Below are 24,633 nucleotides of genomic sequence, written 5' to 3' on the forward strand. Positions count from 1 at the left end.
AGTATGTCACACATGAAAAGATGCAGGGGAGAAGAGAGCTTGAGCTCTTGCAAGCACACACACACACACTCACAAACCCTAATAGTAGAGAACACACAAGGTGAGAGGCTGAAAATCTTCTTCTTCTTCACTCAACACTCAACACACCATATACAAAGATAAGAGTACACACATATGAAAAGGTACTCAACCAAATACATACTAGGGTTCTCTATAGTGTGAAACCAACTAAATGAGCTGGCGCTATAACTATGCCAGTCTCCAGAATGGCTGCCACATAGCCTGTCATCCCACTGGCCGCATATCACCCATGATCTCACCAACCATGCGAGTGGTGTAAGTTTGGGGCCTATCCCCCAGGCGGGTCATCAGTGTCCACCGCCTCATTAGATGAGCTCGATATCTCAACACTCCCCCTCGAGCAGCTTAACTCCATCTCATGTACACCAAGCGGAGCCCTGAATCTACGGAGCTTCTCTATACCCAATGCTTTGGTGAAGATGTTAGCTACTTGATCCTGTGTGCTGACATAAACAAGGTCAACATCTCCTGCCAAGACCTTCTCTCCGACAAAATGGTAGTGGACCTCTATATGCTTCGTGCGAGCATGAAAAACTGGGTTCTTGGCCAAATGTATACTGCTAATGTTGTCATAGAAAATGACAACTTGTCTATCCACTGATAGACCCGAATCTGCAAGTAGCTTTCTCAACCAGGCTACCTCACATGCTGCCATAGCAGCACCTCTGTACTCAGCCTTTGTACTGGATAGAGCAACCATAGGCTGCTTCTTGCTGCTCCAAGTCACAGCAGCACTCCCCAAAGAAAACATGAAGCCACTAGTAGATCTTCTATCTGAGATACTACCAGCCCAATCAGCATCTGTGTACCCATGTATACATAACTCTGTCCCAATTTCATAAAATAGTCCACAATGCAAAGTAGACCTCACATACCTCAGTATGCGTCTCAATGTATCCAAATGCGGCTTCCGAGGAACCTGCATAAACTGACTCACCAACCCAACAACATAGCTCAAATCTGGGCTGGTGATCGTCATGTAGATCAAGCTCCCTACTATGCGCCCATACATAGTAGGATCCTCCAAAATCTCTCCTAAATCTACACTCAACTTGCCATTCTGATCCAATGGCACTGAGATAGGCTTATAGCCTGTCATACCATACTTGGACAACATGTCCAAGCCATACTGTCTCTGTAGTAATCCAATACCATGTGGTGACCTAATCACCTCAATGTCCAAGAAATATCTGAGCTCCCCCAGATCCTTCATCTCAAACTTCTGTCTAAGCAAGATCTTTACATCAACAAAGATCTCTGCATCATGGTCCCCCGTAATGATCAAGTCATCTACATAGATGACAACAAGCACAACCCCCCTCTATCAGTGGCCGCTTCCTTGGTCCCTCATCCACCGTACCAGAAGCTCACCATTTAAATCGAACCGAGGCTGGTCAAGACCTCGGCCGCAACCTTGCTTACCGTGAGACGTCCTCCATTGACTCTCCATCAATAACTCTTGCAACTTTATCACTTAGGTCTCCACGACCTCATTCACAAGACGGTCAAAATGCTTCCCCAGCATTCTTGACATAAAACAATCATTTAAAAACAGGTCATAAATATAGTTTCTATAACGAACTCTCGTCTTTCCACATTGTTTCACCTCAATCTACATTTCTTAATCCACGTCCAATCATATGTATTCCCATCGTCCTTTCTTCTCATCTAATCATATCATATTTCATCTCATCCCATCTATCCACATTTATCCTTATCACATCTCATCCATTTGTATCTACCCATGTCCACATCTCATCACATTACATTCATTCACATCTCATCCATTTATATCTACCCCGATCCACATCACTCACATCAATTTCACATCACATCTCATCCATTCACATCTATCCTGATTCACGTCACATCACATCATGTCCATTTCACATCACGTCTTATCCATTCACATCTATCCCGATTCACATCACATCATATCACATCCATTCACATCACGTCTTATCCATTCACATCTATCCCGATTCACATCACATCATATCACATCCATCACATCACATCCATTCACATTTATCACATTCATTTATATCACATTGATCACATCACATCCATTTATATCCATCATATTCATTCTCATCACCATCCCATCACATACATTCTATCCACATTACATCACATCCACATCTATCCACATCATATCTCATTCATACACATCCCATCTCATTCATCCGCATCCATCCAATCATTCACATGCATGACTATTCACATCCATCTATTCATTCACATTCACACCTATCACTTCACATCTCATCACATTCACATCCATATCCCTTTACATCACATCACACCCACATCAAGTTTACATCACATCACATCCATTCACATCCACATCCATATCCCTTTACATCACATCACACCCACATCAAGTTTACATCACATCACATCCATTCACATCCACATCCATTTACATCACATCACATCTTATCACATCCACATCCACATCCATTTACATCACATCACATCTTATCACATAACCTCACATCTCATTCTCATCTCATCATTCACATCCACATTCATTTACATCACATTATTTCACATACACATCCACATCCATTTACTTTACATCTCATTCTTTCACATAACCTCACATCTCATTCTCATCTCATCATCTCATCCACATTCATTTACATCACATCTCATTCTCATCTCATCATCTCATCCACATTCATTTACATCACATTCTTTCACATACACATCCACATCCATTTACTTCAGATCTCATCGATATTTGTTTACATAAAACCACATCCTATCACATCCCATTCACATCAAACCACATCCTATCACATCCCATTCACATCCATTCACATTCTATCGCATCTCATTTACTTTTTATCACATCTATTCCCATCCTATCGCATCCCATTTACATCTTATCACATCCTATCGCATCCCATTTACATCTTATCACATCCATTCACTTCCTATCACATCCCATTCACTTCCTATCACATCCTATCGCATCCCATTCACATCGCATCCCATTTACATCTTGTCACATCCATATTCACATCCTATCACATCCCATTTACATCTTATCACATCCATTCACATCCTATCACATCCCATTTACATCCTTGGTTTGACATTGGGGCTAGTCCCAATGTCTTACCTTCTCTCTAGCCCCCCCACCACCCCCCCTTCACACCATTAATTCATCATTCCTCCAAAATATCGCATTTTTTTTAGTAATATCTCATAGTTTTTAACTAATAAACCTTGTACTTAATCAACTCTTTATCTTATGTGAGCATAATTTACTCATTTTTGGGTATTTTCTTTTATTCTTCGGATTTATCTCATCCAAACACTTGGATTAATCGTATTGGCTCATAGGATTCTTAGAATTATAAGGTAAATACCATCATGTCTAGGCCTCAAGCAAGTCAGGGATTCCATACAATTGTGGTACTTCCATTTGAAGACCCAATTACCTATTTATGAATCTTCATTCTGAATATCAATTTGTATGAATTTTATCACACAATTACAACCTTTTACTGCTACTTCATAAATTTTTGATATTTTTGGTTTGTCAGTTGATCCACTTTAGCCAATTCGCTCTGATACCAGCTGAAAGATCCCTACCCCCTCCGTGCAACGAATTCGGGGTTGCTAGCTGCGGAAGTAGCACTTCTTGCGCAGGGGGCAGAGCCTCTCACTCGAGGCCTTGCCCATGGATATCTGGACAAGAGACTAATCCCTCAGTTCTTCCGAAACCAAACCCAGAAAAAACTTCTCTCGACCAAAAACCACAGGCGATTCCTCGAAGGTATTTTTATTCTAACGTAGTCAAGGGCCTTAACTAACCGAGAACTGATCCGACCGAACCCGTAAGCTACATGGTTAGATCAAGGAAAAGACATGCACTTGGATCCTAGAGACCAACGCTTTTTTTCTCATCGAGAGGAGGCACGGCCGTTGATGCTTTTCCATACAACAAGGACTGTTCGAGATTTACTTCACCTATCGTACCATAACAGAATTGAGTCTCATTTTAGGGATCCATCAGTCCAGCCTCAGTCCCATGGGTTAGCCAACCGCCCAACCACTATAGTGATAGGATCCATTTAGGAATTTGGTTATGTTTTGTCCCGAGTACCAGGGAAAAGAGTTCCCAGGGCCCCTAGCCCCGGCAGTTCATGCAAACTTCAAGATAGTCACACCACTTACACACCCAATATGAAATTGCCTTTTTCACAGATTCAACTATCTTTAAAATAATCTTTTAATGAAACCATAGTATCACTGATCATAATCCTCCGATTGAATTCTAATTTTTGATCATTCCTTCATTGGTGTACCTATGGCATCATTGGTAACCAGAACGCTCACCACCTATCCACTCAGGGGCCTTTTGAATAGTTCCTAGCTCATAGTACCTGGCAATATAATCACATAAGAAAATCCAGATGGACTCTCCGTTGAAGATCAGCAAGATCAACCACAACAGATCCATATAAAAGAGCCATGGAATCATGCCTTGAGGACCAGCAAGGTTAATCAACCAGATCCATTCTCGAGTTCAGAAAACAACTCTAACACCTTGTTCCATTTTCTTCCTCGACGCACGCATAGGTATCTTCGGCGACCCATAGCCCGAGCACCGTATGGTCAGCACCCTCTAGGATCTTTCGCAGGTCACCTAGCGCTTCACTCATAGGCCGCTTCCTTGGTCCCTCATCCAATGTACCGGAAGCTCACCATTTAAATCGAACCGAGGCTGGTCAAGACCTTGGCCGACCTTGCTACGTGAGACATCCTTCATTGACTCTCCGTCAACTGTTGCAACTTTATCACTTAGGTCACCCCACGACCTCATTCACAAGATGGTTAAATGCTTCCCTAGCATTCTTGACATAAAACAGTCATTTAAAAACAGGTCATAAATACAGTTTCTATAACGAACTCTCGTCTTTCCACATTGTTTCACCTCAATCTACATTTCTCAATCCACGTCCAATCATATATATTTCCATCGTCTTTCATCCATTCTCATCCAATCACATCATATTCCATCTCATCACATCTATCCACATTTATCCTTATCACATCATATTCCATCTCATCACATCTATCCACATTTATCCTTATCACATCTCATCCATTCGCATCTACCCATGTCCACATCTCATCACATCACATTCATCACATCTCATCCATTCATATCTACCCCGATCCACATCACTCACATCACATCTCATCCATTCACATCTATCCCGATTCACATCATATCTCATCCATTCACATCTATCCCGATTCACATCACATCACATCACATCCATTTCACATCACGTCTTATCCATTCACATCTATCCCGATTCACATCACATCATATCACATCCATTCACATCCATCACATCACATCCATTCACATTTATCACATTCATTTATATCACATCCATTCATATCCATCATATTCATTCTCATCACCATCCCATCACATACATTCTATCCACATTACATCACATCCACATCTATCCACATCATATCTCATTCATACACATCCCATCTCATTCATCCGCATCCATTTAATCATTCACATGCATGACTATTCACATCCATCCAGTCATTCACATTCACACCTATCACTTCACATCTCATCACATTCACATCCACATCCCTTTACATCACATCACATCACATCCATTCACATCCACATCCATTTACATCACATCACATCTTATCACATCCACATCCACATCCATTTACATCACATCACATCTTATCACATTCACATCCACATCCATTTACATCACATCACATCCTATCACATCCACATCCACATCCATTTACATCACATCACATCTTATCACATAACCTCACATCTCATTCTCATCTTATCATTCACATCCACATTCATTTACATCACATTATTTCACATACACATCCACATCCATTTACTTCAGATCTCATCCACATTCATTTACATCACACCACATCCTATCACATCCCATTCACATATCCTATCGCATCCCATTTACATCTTATCACATCTATTCCCATTCTATCGCATCCCATTTACATCTTATCACATCCATTCACATCCTATTACATCCCATTCATATTTTATCACATCCATTCACATCTTATCGCACCCCATTCACATCTTATCACATCCATTCACATCCTATCGCATTCCATTTACATCTTATCACATCTATTCACTCGCATCCAATTTACATCTTATCACATCCATTCACATCCTTTTACATCCCATTTACATCTTATCACATCCATTCACATCCTTTTACATCCCATTTACATCTTATCACATCCATTCACATCCTATCACATCCCATTCACATCTTATCACATCCATTCTAATCCTATCACATCCCATTCACATCTTATTCCCATTTAGCAGCTTTTCCTACTTCGATAACGATAATGAAACTTTTTTTAGATTTTTACCAATTACTTGGCCTAGATAAAGGTTCTTTTTTACGACGACGGCTATTTGTATATTCTTTCTCAATTTCTCAAATGAATTGTATTCAATATTCTTCTTTTGAATAAAAGAATTCATAGGATTTACAAAAATCAATTCTACCCATATTTTCCAATAATGCTCAAAACTTCACTTTTGATAAATACTCATAATTTGAATTATGCTAGAAAATACTCTTTTTTTCATTTAATTTCTTGGATCTCAAATATCACGGGAATTCCTCTTTTTATATTTAATTGAATGATTTCTAAATGTCATGAGAATTTCTCTTTTGTTATCAAATAAATTTACAAAAATCTTCTTTTCTTTACAAAAATATCCATTAATTCAATATACCAAGAATTTTACTTTTACTATTTAAATGATTGAATTTTAAATATCATGAAAATTTCTCTTTTATCATTCAAATATTTCTCATGCATAAAATAAATTTATCTAAAATAAGATATCCATTAATTTCAATATGCGAAGAATTTTACTTTTCTCATTTAAATGATTGAATTCCAAATGTCATGGGAATTTCTCTTTTATCATTTAAATAAAATTATCATAATTTTATATTTTCTTAATTATTTAATAATGCATAAACCTTTAAAATTAGTTTTCCATTGAATGTGATGAAAATCATTCTTTTAACATAGGATGACCAATCCTAGAATATGGTAGGAAGTCCTCTTTTCACATTATGCATAAGAATGAGTTATTTATTAAGTCAATATTAGGTAATTTGAAAAAAATCTCGCATTTTGGGAATCAATTACTCCATATAGTTTTGGACATATCTTAAACATACTAACTCTAAATTTGTTGGAGATCATAGATTTAGATTCTACTCTTTAAGATCTTTCCGATGATATGTCACATGAGGGAGTTTTGACAAAATTTTGGACAAGTTCACCATGCTCCCATTTTTCAAATGGGAATGGGATTTTTTCCAAATTATCTAATATGGTGTTTATTGATTTCTTAAAAATTTTGCCATAGCTCCGTTGTTGCTATTACTGATATTTTTTAATATTTTTTTTAAAATAGACTTAGTAATACAATTATGATAGTATAACTATCTTCTAAACTTAAATCCTTTATGAATTTAAATCATAAGGTTATTATAATTTTGAAAGCATAAAAGTATAAAAAATCATTTTTCTAATCTCTAGCTTCACAAGACTAGAGTTTGATTTGTGAATTGAAAATTTATCAATGAGAATCATCATTTGAATAGAGAATTGGTCATAGGAATGACCATTCTTTTGGGGGGGAGAGAGATAAACATAAAAAGCATCCTAATTAAGCATAAATGTAAAATTTTTTTAATTATTCATTACAACTCTTAAGAAAATCTTTATTTGTATTATAAACACATAATTAGAAACTTCTCAAGCTTGAGAGGGGTTGAGAAGTGAAAACATTGAGAATAGTAGAGAAAAACCATAAAATTACACTTTACCTCTTGTTTTTGCTTGCTTCTCTATCTTAGAAGAAGCCCCCAACCAATCAATTGGTTAGTGTGTTAAGAGGAAAGCTCCAAGGATGGTTGAAGTGAGAGAGAAGCTCCACTCTCTCCAAAAGTATAGGATTTTTAAGGGATAATAGAAAATATGAGTATTTTAATGTAATACTAGCATGGTATAGCTCAAAGATGAGAATACAAAAGAACGAGGGTCTATTTATAAGTGAGGGAGGCCACTAACTCAGTCCAACTAAGTTTTAGAATTTTTCAGCTTCAGTTTGACTGAATTTAGACAAGATTTAGACCAGTTTAGCTCCCTTTTTTATTTGGTTTGATCTAGGAGAGAGGAGAGATAAAAATACCATAATTTTTTTGAATTTAAAACTCATCCACATGTGTGAAATATGCACCTATCTTAAAGGTCTCCCCTTCCTTACCAAGGTGTCAAAAATTCATCATTCCTCCAAAATATCTCATGTTTTTAGTAATATCTCATAGTTTTTAACTAATAAACCTTGTACTTAATCAACTCTTCATCTTACGTGAGCATTTACTCATTTTTGGGTATTTTCTTTTATTCTTTGGATTTATCTCATCCAAACACTTGGATTAATTTTATTGGCTCATAATAACCTTAATTGGACCATAATCTAAAATTTTCAGAAAATCTTGATCCTTAGGCTAAGGTCCTTTGTACACATTTTCAATTAATTCCAAATGCACATTGGAAAGTTCTTTTTGAATTTCTATTTTAGGGAAAACCATTTCAGACACTAGGAGGATTTTTATATCCAAAAATATCTCAATTTTGGATTACCTCTCTAGATATTTTCTCTCTCTAAGCTAAAATAGGGTAAAACAGGATCTTTCTTCTATTTCAGAGAGGGGAATAATTACAAGAACAGAAGGAGAGGTTCTTACTTCTTTACACCTCAAAAGCTAGAGGGAGGAATCTTACATCACTCTCCATGATTGGTCATGTGGTTAAAAGCACCCGAATCAACATACCATACATCTCCAGGTTCCTTGCATTTGCAGTCATAGAACTGAGCGTATAATACATCACAAAAAGATGCTCACTTCTATCTTCAGCTTGCTTACTTGAAGATGTATAGTTCCCTTATAGCTTCCCACTTTTAATATCATTCTTCTTTTTATAGCGATTCTTTGTCATATGACCTTGTTTGCTATAATAATAGCACTTCATGCTATTTTTACTATGGTTTCTTTGTCATTTACTTCGGCCTCTCGCTCTGAGCCATATCTCTAGAGTGGCCTCTTCCTCTTGTTTGTATACTAGATTCATGTTGATGTTACCCACTATTTTTGTTTTTAAAATAGCCTACACCTTAGCCTCTAAATGATAATCTACCTTTACCTCTACTTGTGTTCGTGTAAAAGTCCCGCTCTTGCATATTTCTAAGATGAGTTACTCCCAACATTCATCTTCTTAGTGATAATAAGGGCTATAAGATCCTCAAAGTTTGGGAAGTTTTTTCGAGTTCATTTTTTATAGATCTCCAAAACTAATCATACTCTTTGCCAAGCTCGTTGAATGTGACCGATACCAGATTGTCGGTATCAAAACATGAGCTTCAATAATAGAGCTGAGGGTATCTTTGCAAGCCCTTTAAATTTCAATGAGTAATAGATGATACTCATCTTATTCCTCTGCACATTTTTTTGAAGCTCTTATTCCTCTACACATTATTATACATCTTATTCCTATGTATATTATTATGTAACTCTTGCTTTAACTCCCAAAACACCATGCACCTCGATCTCAATGATGAGCTACCTCTACCTCTACTTGTGTTCTTGTAAAAGGCCTACTCCTACATATTTCTAGAAGATAATTTACTCTCGACATTCATCTCCCCAATGATAAGGACTATAAGATCCTCAAAGTTTGGGAAGTTTTTCCAAGTTCGGATAGATGTCCAAAACTGATCATACTCTTTGCCAAGCTCATTCAATGTGACCGATACCAAGCCATCAATATTAACAAGATCTCCAATAGAGATAAGGGCATCTGTAAGCCCTTTAACTTTCAATGAGTAATAACTAATACTCATCTTATTTCTCTATACATTATGGAGCTCTTTCTTTAACTATATCTTTCTTTCTTTGTTGGTACTTGTGCTATATAGCTTAACCAAGGTATCCCATGCATCCTTAGTTATCACTATATCCTGTATACGATCGATCATAGAATTCAATACACTACTAGATAGCCAATACATGACTTTGCTGGCTCAATCATGTTATGACTTAAAAGCCTATACCTGTTTGTTGAGGAGTGACATTTTCTTCTGAAAGCTCTGGCTTCTTCTCCTCACCTAAAATGAACTCCCAATATCCTTTTTTCATGAGGATTTTTCTCATCATGAACTTCCATGCTCAGAAGTTATTCTTGTCTAAGTTCTCGCTTATAATCTAGGATAGACTATTAAATATAGTTAGTAGTAGCACCTTACCAACAAATAGTGCTTACAATTAAATTTGTACTCAAATTCTGAAATCACTAAGATCCTATGGAATTTATCCGTGAAATATAATACCCTTCTGCTTCACTCTGTGAATGGTGACTCAAGATATGATAATACATTTTACTGTTGTGCATGCCTTATCTGGTGAGATTTGGTTCCAAAACAAAGAGAAAGAGATGGATTTATTCTTACTCCTATGAGGAGACTTTCAACCCAATTGCTAGGATGACAACCGTGAGAGTATCCATTGTTATTACTGTAGTAGCTAAGAAATGGTCTCTATGCTAGATATATGTAAAGAATGCTCTACATGATGATTTACAGAAGGTCGTCTACATGGTGTAAGCACCAGGATATGAGGACCATATGCACATCCATACTTTATTTGCAGGTTATGAATAGCCTTGTTTGACTTGAAACAGGCACCTAGAGCATGCTTAGACAAGGTAGGAGAGTATCTTGTACTATTAGATTTCATATATCTACAACAAATTTTTTACTTTATGCAAAAAAGATTAGCATAAGCATGTTCTAGTAGTCATCTAGATTGATGACTTGATTATCATAGGAGATAGTGACATTGACATTTATGAGAGGAAGACACTCTTGAAGAAGACGTTTGAGATGAAGGATATTGTTAAGCTACGATACTTCCTTGGTATAGAGGTGATTAGATTACATGATGGCATTTGACTTTTACAGAGGTAGTATGCTTTGGACATGATGTCCAAGTATGGAATAACGTATTGTAAGCCAATCTAAGTGCCATTAAAGCAGAACACAAAATTGGCTACAAATACTGGTGATCTTTTGGAGAACCCTTCAATGCATACCTTCAATGTACATATGCATTGTAGAGAATTTGATTTACATGACTATCACCGGGCTATATTTGAGCTATGGTGTTATGTTAGTAAGTAAGTTTATGCATGCCCCGAGGAAGCCACACTTGGATGCAACTAGAAGGATACCCAAGTATATAAAGCCCACATCACACTATGGACTTTTATATAAGGCTGAACTAAAGATACATGTACATGGATATACATATGCAAACTGGGCTGATAGTATCATAGACATGAGATCCACTACAAGACAATGCTTCCATACACGCGTTCGATACACGCGATAAGTTACGGGTGCGTGTATGGTCGCGCGTGTATATGAGTAATATCGGGCGCGTGTATATAGGCATCTAAATTCGTGTGTATACTGAGTTCATAAACGCGTGTAACAGAGCGTGTATATACGTGTAAACACTGTGTTACATGCTTTATTACACGCGATAGCAGAGAGCAAATATTATTTAAGAAAAGCTCCATACCTTTAAAAAAATAAAAACCATCTTCTTTAAACCATCTCATAGTACATTACAATATATATCATTACACAATCCCACTACATGTATTTACAACAATATATATTCAAAAATAAATCATGAGATGATAATTAAAAGACAACATATACAATAGAATTGTCATCAATTTAGAACGATACAATGATGGATTGGTTAGGATTCGATCTCATATTCAATAAGATCCATCCTTGCCAAACGATCAACATCAATATCCATTTGATCAATTTGTAAGGCTATGATTAAATTTATTCCACTATCGATATTCTATCCATTGATAATGGTACCGATGCCTTGATCATCCTCATCAACATCACCATCATCATCAATGGTAGGGTCATCCTCCTCACGATCATGAGAAATGGCACGCACATCCTCACATTATCATGATCATCTCTTATTTCTTGATCATCGATCACAATATCTTCAATATTGGCATGTTCGATATCATTTTCATTGCGCCTGCTACATCCTCCATATGCTCCATATCAGTGAATGTTCGATATCATTTTCATTGCGGCCTGCTACATCCTCCATATGCTCCATATCAGTGAATGTATTGTAAATCACTTTGGAACGTGGTGCAACAGGGATGACGTACCACCATTTAGTGTCATACACCATTGGCAGATAGATAACCTACTTAAATACACATACTGCAATGTATTAGCATATCAAAAGTCAAGGGGTACGTGAGCTTAGATATATATGTACATGAAACACATTAGTAAAAAAACGCATACCTGCTCACATTGTTGTGGCAATACGAGCCTATCTTTCTTTGTTTGCCAAAACTTTGTAGAGTCAATAGTTACATAGCTATTTGCATGGCGTCTTATCGTTGCATTAGGTCCTTTTTTCACCACGTTCATTTGCTATTTGACATCCAAAACATACACAAAGAAGTGACGAAAGTCAAGCCTAAATATGTCTTGGATTGTGCCACAATAATCATCCATTTTTCCATTGGCTCCCTCAAAGCTACGACACCGCAATCTTGTGTATTCCTCTTATCATCAATTCTTTGTGTTCGAAAATGCTTTTCTTCACACCATATAGCATTGAACATAGTGCACTAGACCAAAGTAGAAGCAATATTTATGTAAGAAATGTGAATAAATATTAAAAGCAAATCACTTACAACTAATGCAAAAAACATTAGTTCTATGTACCTTTAACATGCATCCTCGTGCATACTCCCATTCTTCCACCGTGATATGCAGCCCCTCGTCTCTCTCTGCTCTTCTCTCCATTTCCTCATGCAACCAATCAACATGGATATCATTTGGAAGTGTTGCTAGATGCTTAGGGTACGCCTTACGAGAGCCATGTTGTCTCCAAAAGAGAGCTCTTTCTGCGTGCCTTCTTGTCTTTGCATCCTCATATCTTGTAACCCATCTGCTCATGACATCACTATTCTGTCAATTACTTTACTCTGTCCTTTTCCTTGAGGCACAATAGAGGTCATCCTCAAGCTCTCTTCATTTCTCCATAGTCGCGGGAAAGAGCTATCCACTTGACTAAGAAATTCTGAAATATATACAAGAGACTCTTGTATCAACCAACCCTCGGCCATGCTTCCTTCGGGCCTTGCAGTTTGCCTCCTCACAAAGTCTTTTAAGGTCTTCATGAAGCGCTCTAGGAAGAACATTCAACGTGCATGTACAATGCTGCATATCCTAAAAAGTCATGCATTGTCCACATCAATACTGCTTTCAAGTCGAAGTGTCGAGAGGAGGGAGGCCTACTAACGTCCACCACCGCAACACCTCTCCATAGTTCCTCCAACTCATTAATCAACGGTTCGAGATAAACATCCATGTGCTTTACTTTATGTTTCCCTGGAATTAGAAGGGATAACATAAGATGTCCCTTCTTGATCGCCATTGATGGTGGAAGGTTGTAATTCACCACCACCAACACAATTGGCCACACGCTGTATGCGGTGCTTTTGAAACCAAATGGATTCACTCCATCCATACATAGGCCAAGTTGTAATTCACCAAATGGATTCACTCCATCCATACCTAGGCCAAGTCTCAAGTTTCTGGGCTCTGTTTTGAAGCTGAGCCACTCATCTTCAATATGCTTCCAAGCAGGAGGGTCTGCAAGAATTCTCCACATGCCATCATCCGATCGATGTGAGGAATGCCATGACACGAGCTCTGCTATAGATTTGTACTTGAACATGTGTTGACGCGAGGAATCATAGGAAAGTGTCGCAAGACTTTACGAGGTACATCAAAACTCTTGACATCTATTCTATACCTTGCTTCACCCCACAAGTGGGACAATGTTGAGCCTCCTTATGCGTCCCACGAAAGAGAATGCAATCATTGACGCATGCATGTATGCTATCATAATCTAATCCTCCAAGAGATGTCACATACCGCCTCGCTATGTCTCTTGAGGTGGGTAGTCTATTCCCCTTTGGAAGCATGTTTGATAATAGCCTGCATCCAATATCATCGATTAAAACATATTGAGCTTTATTCATTGCGAAACCCTTAACCACTAATTCAAATTTGCAAGTTAGAATGCTTACTTGAATAATGCGTCAAGACTTGCATTACTCCACGTAAAATAGAGAATGTGCACCCTTCAAATACCGGTGTTGATGAAGCCTTGTAAAGATGCTCTTGATCAGTTTCATCATTGTCCATACCTTTGGGATCATCCCTAAAAAGATGCCGCACCATATCATCAAACACTTCCTCTTCCACGACTTCGTGGGGTGCAGAGCTATTGTCATCCCTTTCCCACTCATCTTTGACAATAGATCCCGAAGCTCCAGCATCATCGCGTCGACGCTTTGCATGCTCTCACCGAGCGTAGGGCACCATGTTAGGGTGTGGTACTGCATCCTGCTCCAATTAGAGTATATATATTAACAACTCCATTAATTTGGACACCATGAGTCATTTGGATACTATCAATTTGGACACCATGAGTCATTTGGATACTATCAATTTACATCTACTCACCTCTAAACCTATTTGATTCCATTCTTCATACATGGAGATGTAATTCAAGGTAATTCGACGCACTCGTACAATGCATCCTTGACATTGATTACACATACACTTGATCCTTTGTCCCAACCACACATCGTGATTACGGTGACGCATTGTCTCATCTTCACCACCAGAACTGCTTGAGAAGGTTGATGACATTCTGTGTACAAAAGAGCAAATACATAATCATAATCAGTTTTTAATCAAAGTATAAAAAGTCTCTATATCGCGTGTATAACCACGTGTATCTACGCATTTACCCTGTGTCAAAACGCATGTATTTGCGCTGCAATGTTATCATACACGCGATTATACATGCGATCATACACGCAACGGTCAATGTCATACTTAAAACAAAAGCCACCGGCTACTCCAAAACCCTATCGCTTTCTTCATTTTCATCTTCTTCGTCGCCACCAAAGCATCACAAGTGCAAGGAGCTTGCAAGCAGGTGGAAGGAGCATACACACGGGTGCACACAAAAGCCAAAAAGGAGACTCACTTGTTAAGAGGTGAGTCAGTTGGTCCTGTCTCTTCCATTCCTTTTCTTTATGCAAATGTCCCTTTTCTTTATGCAAGTGTCTCTGTCCTTTCTTCTCCTTCCTGCAAGTGTCCCTTTTCTTTATGCAAGTGTCCTTTTCTTTATGCGAAAGTGACGTTGATCGATAGGCGGCCTTTTTCGGCACTTTTTTTTCACAGAATCGCGTGTATGCCTGCGTGTACTCTACTAGACAGTTTTTTCACGCGGAGATATACACGATCTTGGATGGGATTTTACACGCTCATTTACACGCGACTTCATGATGCATGATACACTTCATGATACATGATGCATACAAATGGATTCTTTTTGCAGATTCTTCATGGTGGATCCAGGTTCTTCATTCGATCCATTTACATACGACACTTGGATGATGGAGATGCTAAATCATTTTGGACGCTACCCTGGCCCAATTGAGCTTACAGAGTATATGTATGCCCATCTTCCTCCTAGATTCCCTAGTATAGTCATCCCACTCCTAAACTCGCGTATGATGATCGGGTAAATCAAGCTGCGAGTGGCTATCCTACCAAATCAACCTGCCACCACTGCCCACAAATGCGAGTGGAAGGAGGCAAAGAAACGAGCAGAGAGTGGCGTGAAGAGCAGGGAGCATGTGGAGGCACGACGGATCCAGATGGAGACCATTGGATCTTCGCATTTCGGATCTGGAGGCGTCGAGTCGTGGGAGGTAGAGTTCGTAAGTATCTTGCCACCTTATTTGATTTTTTACTTGATTCATTGATGCGCTGATTGTTTTAATCTTACAAATTGTGTTGATTATGTCAGCCCACGAGACTGCGTATGCTCGCCGGCATAGCAGGCGTGACACGTGGGCTCTCTTTAGAACCGAGGGACGTATTACAGACGCGCAGTTTGAGATGGCCATGAGACCGTACGGTCGATAGGTACTTGAAAACTCTAAACGAATGATTTTGGTTTATTAAATTTTGAATTACATATATATATACTTATATATGATATATTACTTGAATAGGCACAAGTTGCTGCTGTACCTGCTGATGCTCGTGTCGCGTCGCGATGATCCACATGCCGCCGCTACTCCTGCTCCTACTGGACGTGAACGACAAGGTGAGCCTTACTCTTCGAACATGTTTACCGATGTGAGCTAATCTGATCCTGGAGGGAGCAACTCGTCATCATCTGAGTCTGAGTAGTACTCGAACTTATAGTATGACATCCGTATTGAGGATGTGGTTGTATATATATTTTTGTAACTCAAGCCATGGGCTTTTTTAGATAAACCAATTTGATTTTGTATATATTTATTTATATTGAAGCCATGGACTACTTCAATATATGGACTCCCTTGTATATATGTTTTTACATAATGAAAGCCATGGACTTATTTCAGCACACATAAAATTTTGATAGTATTGCATTCATGTCTTTCTTGAATCGTGTATTGATAATATCGTTCTTAAATTGTGTATTGACAATGCACAAAATGTTCTCCGTGTGGATGGTGCAATGCACAAAAAAAAAAATCCAGAGAGTGCTATTGGGTGCTGGAATGCTGGAATAGATTTCAGGTACCAAATAACACTCTCTAGATTTTTTATTTTTGCTCTGTGTTCGCGTGTATCTGCGTGTAAAGTCTGCCAAAGTCGTGTTTATATACGCAAAAAATCTGTTAAACACGCGTGTATCGACGCAACAAAATTGATAAAACGCGTGTATAAGTCCGTGTATCAATGCATCTGACGGTCATCATACACGCGCTTTTACGTGCATGTCTGTGGTCGCGATTATACACGTGCTGATACACGAGCCCGCTACTTTTTTTTCACAAGTCATTTTTCGCGGCTAACAGCGCGGGTATGAGCCCGATCCCTTGTAGTGATCTACCCGTTTTTTTTATTTGAAAGTGTTACTGTTAGTTGGAGAAACAAGAAGCAACCAACAGTTTCTTTGTCAAGTGCTGAGGCTAAGTATAAGAGTGTTGCTACGGCAACATATGAGGATAGAAAATGCAACCATCAATCACTGTTGTCTCGTTACGTTATGGTCAATGTATAGAAAAGAAGAGAATATAAGAAAATGCAACCATCAATCACTCTTGTATGCTAATGTCTACCCTTGTGTGTGTGTTTACTTACAAGAGGAGCTCAAGGTCACCCTCTCCCCCGCATTCTTCTCACATATAAACTTAATGTAGTAATGGCTTTGATATCAGATATAATATAATTACTATCTAACAATGCAATATTCTCAAGCTTGACCTTACTCCTACTGCATTGAAATTTCGCATGCAGATGTATATCATGGACGTAACAATCTGGTGTGTAGAGGTGTGTGTGTGTCCACCCGCTTCGGGTGACTATGACTGTACAGTTTACTATTTAATATAAACAGTGTTTTCACCAAAAAAAACAAAAAAAAAAAACGCGTGGGGTGGTAAGTTTCCTCCACTCGACCCAACCCAAAGTATAAAATGCAGTCGTCTTTCTTAAAAGCATATAAATAATACACTAGTTGGTTTTGATATACACTAGCTGTCCTTGGGTATGGTGGGACTGCAGTAAACAAGTCTTTGAGCATGTCAATGGTTCACAGGACAACCTGCTTTCACAATACCAGGAGCCGTGGGACAAGCAGCGAGTGGACAATGATCCCCAGCACTTCCCCACCAGTTCATCTGAGCATTCGGGAGCTGTAAACAAAAATATAACACCACGGCCATGAAAGCCAGTCCTGCATCGAGGGCAGCAGAGAGCACATAATTGTAGCGTTTCCACCAGCTTTTGTGGTACTTGAACACGAAGAAGTTAAAAATGGTCCCAACAACCACCCACGAAGTATAGTTGACTGCTGTTGCGGGCGGTAGCATCGCGGTGGCCCCGAGAAGCACCGGCATGTTGATGAAAGGAATCCACCATACCTTGGGGAAAGCCCTGTGACACATCCACACAATCACAGGTGCAATGGCTCCCCCGAAGAAGAACCAATTGAGGGCTGGGTACACCCCTTCATTCCCAAAGATCTTCCTTGGTCCAACAAGCCCCCATATTACTGATGCATCAAAGAAAACAGCATCACCTGGACAAGTCCAAGGGCTACTCGCAGGCAGCAGATCTGTATTACAGATATTCTCGATTGAGTTCAACAGCCACCATGCGACTCCCATGTTCACTGTCCCTGCTACTATCGTGCCAATAACCTGTAGGGTATTTAGGATGTTCAAGTTCGAAGAGCTGAGCTTATGAGCTTGCAAGTGCACACAGTCGTTTGTGGATGCACGTACATGTACACATCACACACATTTGCGCATGCACACACACATGCATGCGCATGCAGCCATGCACCCACCCACCAAATGCAGATTATCCAAGCATGCATATCCCCACCACACGCACGCGCGCACACACACCCACCTACCCACCCCATGCCTATCACCCAAGCATGCACATCCCCATGTCATAGGCATGGACAGCCACATTACCATTTTGAGAAAATTTGCACTTAGCAATTGTAAAGAAACATTATTTTTTTTGCCAAAGCATTCCAAGACATTAGAGAGCTTAAATTATAAGTGCCCCAAAGCAAAGCGAAAAATCTGCAAATATGAATGTTGAGCTGCTTGGAGGCTCGTCTCTGGGAATTTGAAAAGCTAATCTCACGTTAAGACCAGCTTGCATCCACCCATAAAAGCCAGACAATTGCTGCAGTAGATTGAACCTTGCAGGCCATTACGATAGGCTTGGCCAGAGCAGGCTAATAAGGGCATGTTGAGCCATAAGAGACTTTACTATGGGAAATTCATTCAGCATGCCAGCGGTTTTCGAGCAGCACCAGACTGAGGAGGGCCATAGAATAAGATTAGCATGCCTTTTCCCGAGCGAGCAATTACTAGTAGGCTGACCTGCACTCTTTCATCCACTTCCCCTCAGTTGCCCATCCTTCCATTTGAGCCTTGGTTACCATCTCCAGCCCCAATTCACCTTCATTACTGTCTCCAGCCTGTGGTGAGTGCACAGTGACATTCGCTAGCTCAGCACGGCATATCCTTCTATGCGTGAAGTAAAAAATCCCCAAGAGAAGCTGGAGCGGTGGGGGATGAACACCCACTTTGGATGTTTCAACCTTCACCCCAAGACCCAATGCTTCAGTTACATCCTTACTAGGGGTCACAGGGGACTGGCAATAGAAACCATAACGAGTTAATAATCCTATAACGCATGACAGGCTATTAATACGAGCCTGAGGCCTACCGAGTGTCTATAATGAGTGTCTGTAATCTAGATACATTGCTGAGTTTGAGGGATGCTGGCATACATGGTATGGGACACAAATGGCAGTAGACCAAAGGCAAGGTGGTCCATGATCTCCATGTGCTCAGGGGCGGTAAGCGTCAGTTGGACAGACATCAGCTAGTGCTGGTTGTGTTGTGCTTTGGATGAAGGTTGTGGTTGTTGTCACAGCTTGCACTTTAAGACGTAAACAAGATTTACTAGATACAACACTCTGCTTAGAAACCTTCCAAGTAAAACCACAACACTCACAAAGGCATGATGCATATGATAAGGTACAAACCTGAACCATGAACATCGATCGTGGAGGAACCTTCATATAGTGGCCTAATTTGAAGTCTGCCAAAAAGGCAACTGCCTGGCTCATGCTCATGTAGCCATACACCTTGAAGCAAACATTTGCAAGAGGCTTGCCCGGAAGTACATAACCCATGATGTACTCGGTAATAATGTTTAGACCTGGAGTCTGAACCAACACGTGGACACACCCATAAATCCAGGTGTTTGGAAACCCAATACGAAAGACAGAAAGCACTCTATTTGCACACCACAAAGCATAAACAAGAATTTACCTGATTGGTGGTTGGTGTGATCACATCTACTGGTAGAGTGAACCCAGTACAAAAGACAGAAAGCAATCTAATTGAACATGACAAAGCATAAACAAGAGTTTACCTGGTTGGTGGTTGCTGTGATCACACCTACCGGTAGAGTGAACATAGCTGCTAGAATGCATGCTAAGAGCAAACCCCACCAAGGCAGCTGAACTTGCTCTTTAAACCCCACGCATACTACAATAGAAAGTCCAACTGATCCAAAGAGCAGAATATTCCACCACCATTGTGGTATGTCCGAATACTTTTGCATTAACCGCGTGTGGATATCTGGTTGAGTATTCAAGGCAGCTCTGCTGCGTTGCCATATCTCCCTGCCCCACAATCAAGTGGTTTAGAATCACACATGCAGTGAGAAGCACAATCCAAGTGTTTGAGAAGAGCTCACACATGGAGTGTGGAGCACAAGTTACAAATGAAAATGTCATTACAACTGTGTCTAAAAAAGCTGATCAATTCGTGTTGAAAATGACTGAAAATGACTTCTTCTGAGAAAATGCTTACTTGCCGTAGAAACAAAACACGTGCGTCAATGTGGCTGCAATTGTTGCAAATCCGAGGCCATACGTAAAAGCAAACACGATACTCAGGTGCACTTGGCCTTGTTGCTCATAAGCTGTATTATTCAAAGTAAAATCTGGGCTCAAGACTGCTTGGATGTCATAAACGCTCCCATTTGCAGTGAAAAGATGGGATGAGAAGATGGGAAATGTCTTTGCATGATACATATCATTCCAGTAAGCAGCTGGGAGCACCACGTACATGAAGAGGAAGAATCCCACACCAACATTGACTATTGCAAAGAATGGAGCAACCAATGGACTCAGAAGAAACGAAGAGATGCCTGACCAATCAAAACTGAAGGCACCCAGCCCGAGTCCACGATAGCCAGAGCCTATCTGTTGTGCAGTTACTGAATTGGGAAATGCCCAACATACCCATGAAAAGCATGTTAAGGTGCTAAACAAGTAGCCTGGCAGTAAGTAGTAGGAGAAACTTGCAATCATGAATATCAAGAAGAACTGGGTTCTGGAAAGTCCTTTGGACATATCCTTCTCGTGCAAAGTTCTGCATAACATGTGTATGAAAGTGGAATAGATAATCACAATAAGTTAGACAGTTTTTTATTTGCCTTGAGGAGCTGCTCACAATAAGATTTACGTTTACCTGAACAATGACACCTGCACAAGTGTACTAGGCCACCACATTTGGGCAGGTTCAATAAGATATTTCCGAAAAAGGCCAGCCCACCCATAACCCAGAACCTGCAGTTGGAGGAAGCACGTTAGGTAGCATGAAAAGTTTGCTGGGTTTTCCATACTCTCTTATGAAATAAATGGTACACATGGAGACATAGAGAAATAGATCATATTTCGCCCACCATCAATCACAAATTGGTGCTTCATGAAACATAGCATACTTAAATCCATAATTATGACTGGTTAGTCAGCAGTTAATGCCACTTAGTCAACTACAAACAGGCAATAATTCACCAAAAGACAGCATCTACTTTTGCTTTAACAGCCACTAGTTGGTACTTAATTACCCAAAAACAGGCAACTACCTGTGTTTATCATCCACAAACAGACATTCATTTGTGATATTGTTGCTTGATGGACCAGAAAGAGGATGTTGTTCACTGGCCCAAAAAGATCCTTTTATTGTTGCGTAGCCTCAAGCAGCCACTAATGGATCCCCAAGAAAAAGCCACCAATTGGAGCATAATGCAAACAGCCACTAACTGGCACAAAATATTCACTAAGTGCCCTATAACAACCACTATATATTGCTTTGATCACCAAGGATTTCAAAATCAAACAAGAGGGTTACCTGGGTAGTCAAGATGATGAACAATCCAGCCCAGAAGGAGATGCCTCGTTGGTAGAAGGCCTTCACGATGTCAATGATGCCGACAGCATAGGCAGGCCCGTTGCCGAAAGCCGTGCCAGCATTGGCAAAGATGGTGATGAGCACATGCTCCTTCACATTGAAGGGCCCTGGGTTGAGTGAAAACTCCTGGTTGGAGAAGGGCAGGCGGTAGGTCTTTGTGGGCAGGGTGAAGGCCATGAAGCGCCCAATGGGCAGCGCCACAACCTGCACTGTGATTAGGGTTATGATGAGAGGCTCTGTGCGGTAGGAGAAGAACTGATTGAAGAAAGACAGCACCATGCAGGACAGTAGCCCTATTGTCCACATCCGGAAAGTCCATACTGGTAGAGATGGGTCATCTGTTGTGGCCACAGTAAGGGCCACTTGCTCCACAGGAGACTGGTCTTCTTTACTTGTCCACCCTTCTGATTGGACTGAAAAAGCATACTCACTCTGTGTACCGTTTTCCATGGCTTCTGTGCTGCTTAGCTCTGCTCTCAACTGTTTCTTAGGTGGGCAAGAAGAACTATAGCGGACTTTCTGGATCCAAGAACTGCATGCGATTGCAGTAAACAGCTCACCAGCTGGACTCTACTAGAAAACCCGCCGAATTGCTGGACCTCTACTTCCACTCTCTGCAACAATTTGCATGTGCGAGCAGGAACCCACAACGATGGCAACCTCTCTTTCGTCAAACCTGCATGTTGGCGCAACAAGAACCCACAACAATAGAGATCTCCGTTTCAAGGTTTTTGCATAGCACAACAAAGATCTCTACTTTCCCTCTGTGTTCACCACTTTGCATGTCATTAAGAGCAAGAATCCACAACAGTCTTCCCCTTCTGTGCTCGAGTTTTGCATGTGGGAGTGTGCAAGGGGAACCCACATTCCCCCGTGATAAACTCTACGCTGCCTTGTGCACAGATGATTACTTGCATAACTAGCCAAAAAGCCAGATCAGAGATAGGGGTGCTAATTCTACCCCCTTTGTGTGTTTCCAATAATACTGTGCAATGCGGTAGCAGCAGTGATGGTTCTTGAGGGAAAGATGAAGGGTAACTTGAAACCAGCCGCGCATTATTGAGACTTATTCTTGCTCTGATCATGAGAAGGGATGGATGTAATAGACGCAGTCGGCCATTGGTAGTGTGAATGGGATGTCCAAAGGAGCTTGACTTCTCTGATGTAGTACTTTGTTGGTGTTTGCTAACAGCTCATGAAGATGGACAATTGCCAAGTTTCCAATATATTGCCGACAAAAAACCCACGAGTCACGAGCGTGACTCTTTATTCATACTCAAACTTATACCCCTCCAAAAAAACACACACACACAACCTATAGTGTTTTGAAAAAAAGTTAAGGCCTGTGTCCCACGAACACTAGATAAGTAGATCGAGGATACGTCTCATTTTATAGTTTCAATATGACTAGCTAAGTAAGTTATTTTCAGTTCATTTTTAGAAGCCTAAAATTTGAAGGGTATTTTTTCTTTTGAAGGGCTTTTCTTTATAAAGAGATTTTCTTACTACTCAAGTAGCCGCAGCCCGTGGGACGCAGGTGTACCCATCTATTTGAGAATTTTTTTTTAAATAAGTAGGCTTTAAGTTGAAACAAACCTATCTTTTTCTACAGCTTGTTACCTTACCCTTCTCACGTTCAAAATTTCAAAATAAGGATGCATCATCCCATGTGCGGCTAGCTCAGGATATCTCCAACCATCATGCCATGGGTAATTAATGCAAGAGAGATGTGTGCATTTTGTGCAATGGGCAGGCCACATGCCATGTCCTCTTACGAACACCTCAACACCATTCTAATACAAAATAACTACCATGTGGATAGTATGATTCTCAAGGTTAATAATTATCTTGTTGAACATCAATTATAATGAATTTTGATCAACTCATAAAAAAACCCACAAACTTTGATCTATTAAGTTATGAATACGAGTTTGAAAAAAAAAAACATAATGGAAAGAGCACAACACAAAGGCTAGTACCCACAAGTTAGGTGAGCATGACTAAAGGAGTGAACAGAACCCATCACCCCTCTAAATCTTGGTGATTCATGATCATATTAAGATTTATTAGAACTATAGCTATCTTGTCTATTAAAATTAACACATGTGACAATGCTCAAGTGTCAGATTGAATGTTGAAACTATTGAGAACAGGTAAAGAATAGTTCGAACGTTTAATAAAGATATATAAGTTCTAGTTTGAAATTTCATGTATGTTTTATATTAGACAAATCTAGTTAGAAAGGATCATGAAGGATAGGATGCAAACAGGAATGGTAAGGGGTAGGGAAGGAAAAACATCAGTAAGACATTCACATCATTTTGTTTAAATGCCTAATCAAAATAAAAAGTAAAACATTTTCCTAGTTTCAAGGTAAATTGTAGCAAGATCCTTGCAAGCTACAATAAAAATGGAGAAGCCCCATGCAAGCTGTAGCAAAAATAGTTGCAAATGAAGTAC

The 24,633-nt window shown here is 39.7% G+C and overlaps 2 protein-coding genes across 2 annotated transcripts; both read right to left on the reverse strand.

The window, feature by feature from the left end:
• Positions 1-12,184: 12,184 nt before the first annotated feature.
• On the reverse strand, positions 12,185-13,063 carry LOC147625975 (uncharacterized). Its single transcript, XM_086817526.1, has 2 exons — positions 12,587-13,063; positions 12,185-12,482 (listed from the first exon to the last, which is right to left on the reverse strand). Exons 1-2 carry the CDS (start codon positions 12,713-12,715, stop codon positions 12,309-12,311), a joined length of 303 nt encoding a protein of 100 aa, XP_086673652.1. The 5' UTR covers positions 12,716-13,063; the 3' UTR covers positions 12,185-12,308.
• Positions 13,064-17,847: 4,784 nt separating this feature from the next.
• Positions 17,848-23,420, reverse strand: LOC147625976 (oligopeptide transporter 4-like). Its single transcript, XM_086817527.1, has 6 exons — positions 22,114-23,420; positions 21,451-21,548; positions 20,788-21,351; positions 20,345-20,597; positions 19,953-20,135; positions 17,848-18,579 (listed from the first exon to the last, which is right to left on the reverse strand). The coding sequence occupies exons 1-6, from the start codon at positions 22,621-22,623 to the stop codon at positions 17,962-17,964; spliced, it is 2,226 nt and encodes a 741-aa protein (XP_086673653.1). The 5' UTR covers positions 22,624-23,420; the 3' UTR covers positions 17,848-17,961.
• Positions 23,421-24,633: the final 1,213 nt, after the last annotated feature.

Source organism: Cibotium barometz, chromosome 23 (genome assembly GCF_041138505.1).
Source record: "Cibotium barometz isolate CiBa-2024 chromosome 23, ASM4113850v1, whole genome shotgun sequence".
Taxonomy (NCBI): domain Eukaryota; kingdom Viridiplantae; phylum Streptophyta; class Polypodiopsida; order Cyatheales; family Cibotiaceae; genus Cibotium; species Cibotium barometz.

Bases quoted from the DNA above. Each gene is read 5' to 3' on its own strand.
- LOC147625975 (XM_086817526.1), bottom strand. From the start codon at position 12,715: ATGAACGTGGTGAAAAAAGGACCTAATGCAACGATAAGACGCCATGCA. The intron at 12,483-12,586 runs GTATGCGTTTTT...GTATTTAAGTAG, and splicing joins TGCCACAACAATGTGAGCAG to GTTATCTATCTGCCAATGGT.
- LOC147625976 (XM_086817527.1), bottom strand. From the start codon at position 22,623: ATGGAAAACGGTACACAGAGTGAGTATGCTTTTTCAGTCCAATCAGAA. The intron at 20,598-20,787 runs GTAAGCATTTTC...ATTGTGGGGCAG, and splicing joins GTGTTTTGTTTCTACGGCAA to GGAGATATGGCAACGCAGCA. The intron at 18,580-19,952 runs GTTTGTACCTTA...AATACCCTACAG, and splicing joins GATCGATGTTCATGGTTCAG to GTTATTGGCACGATAGTAGC.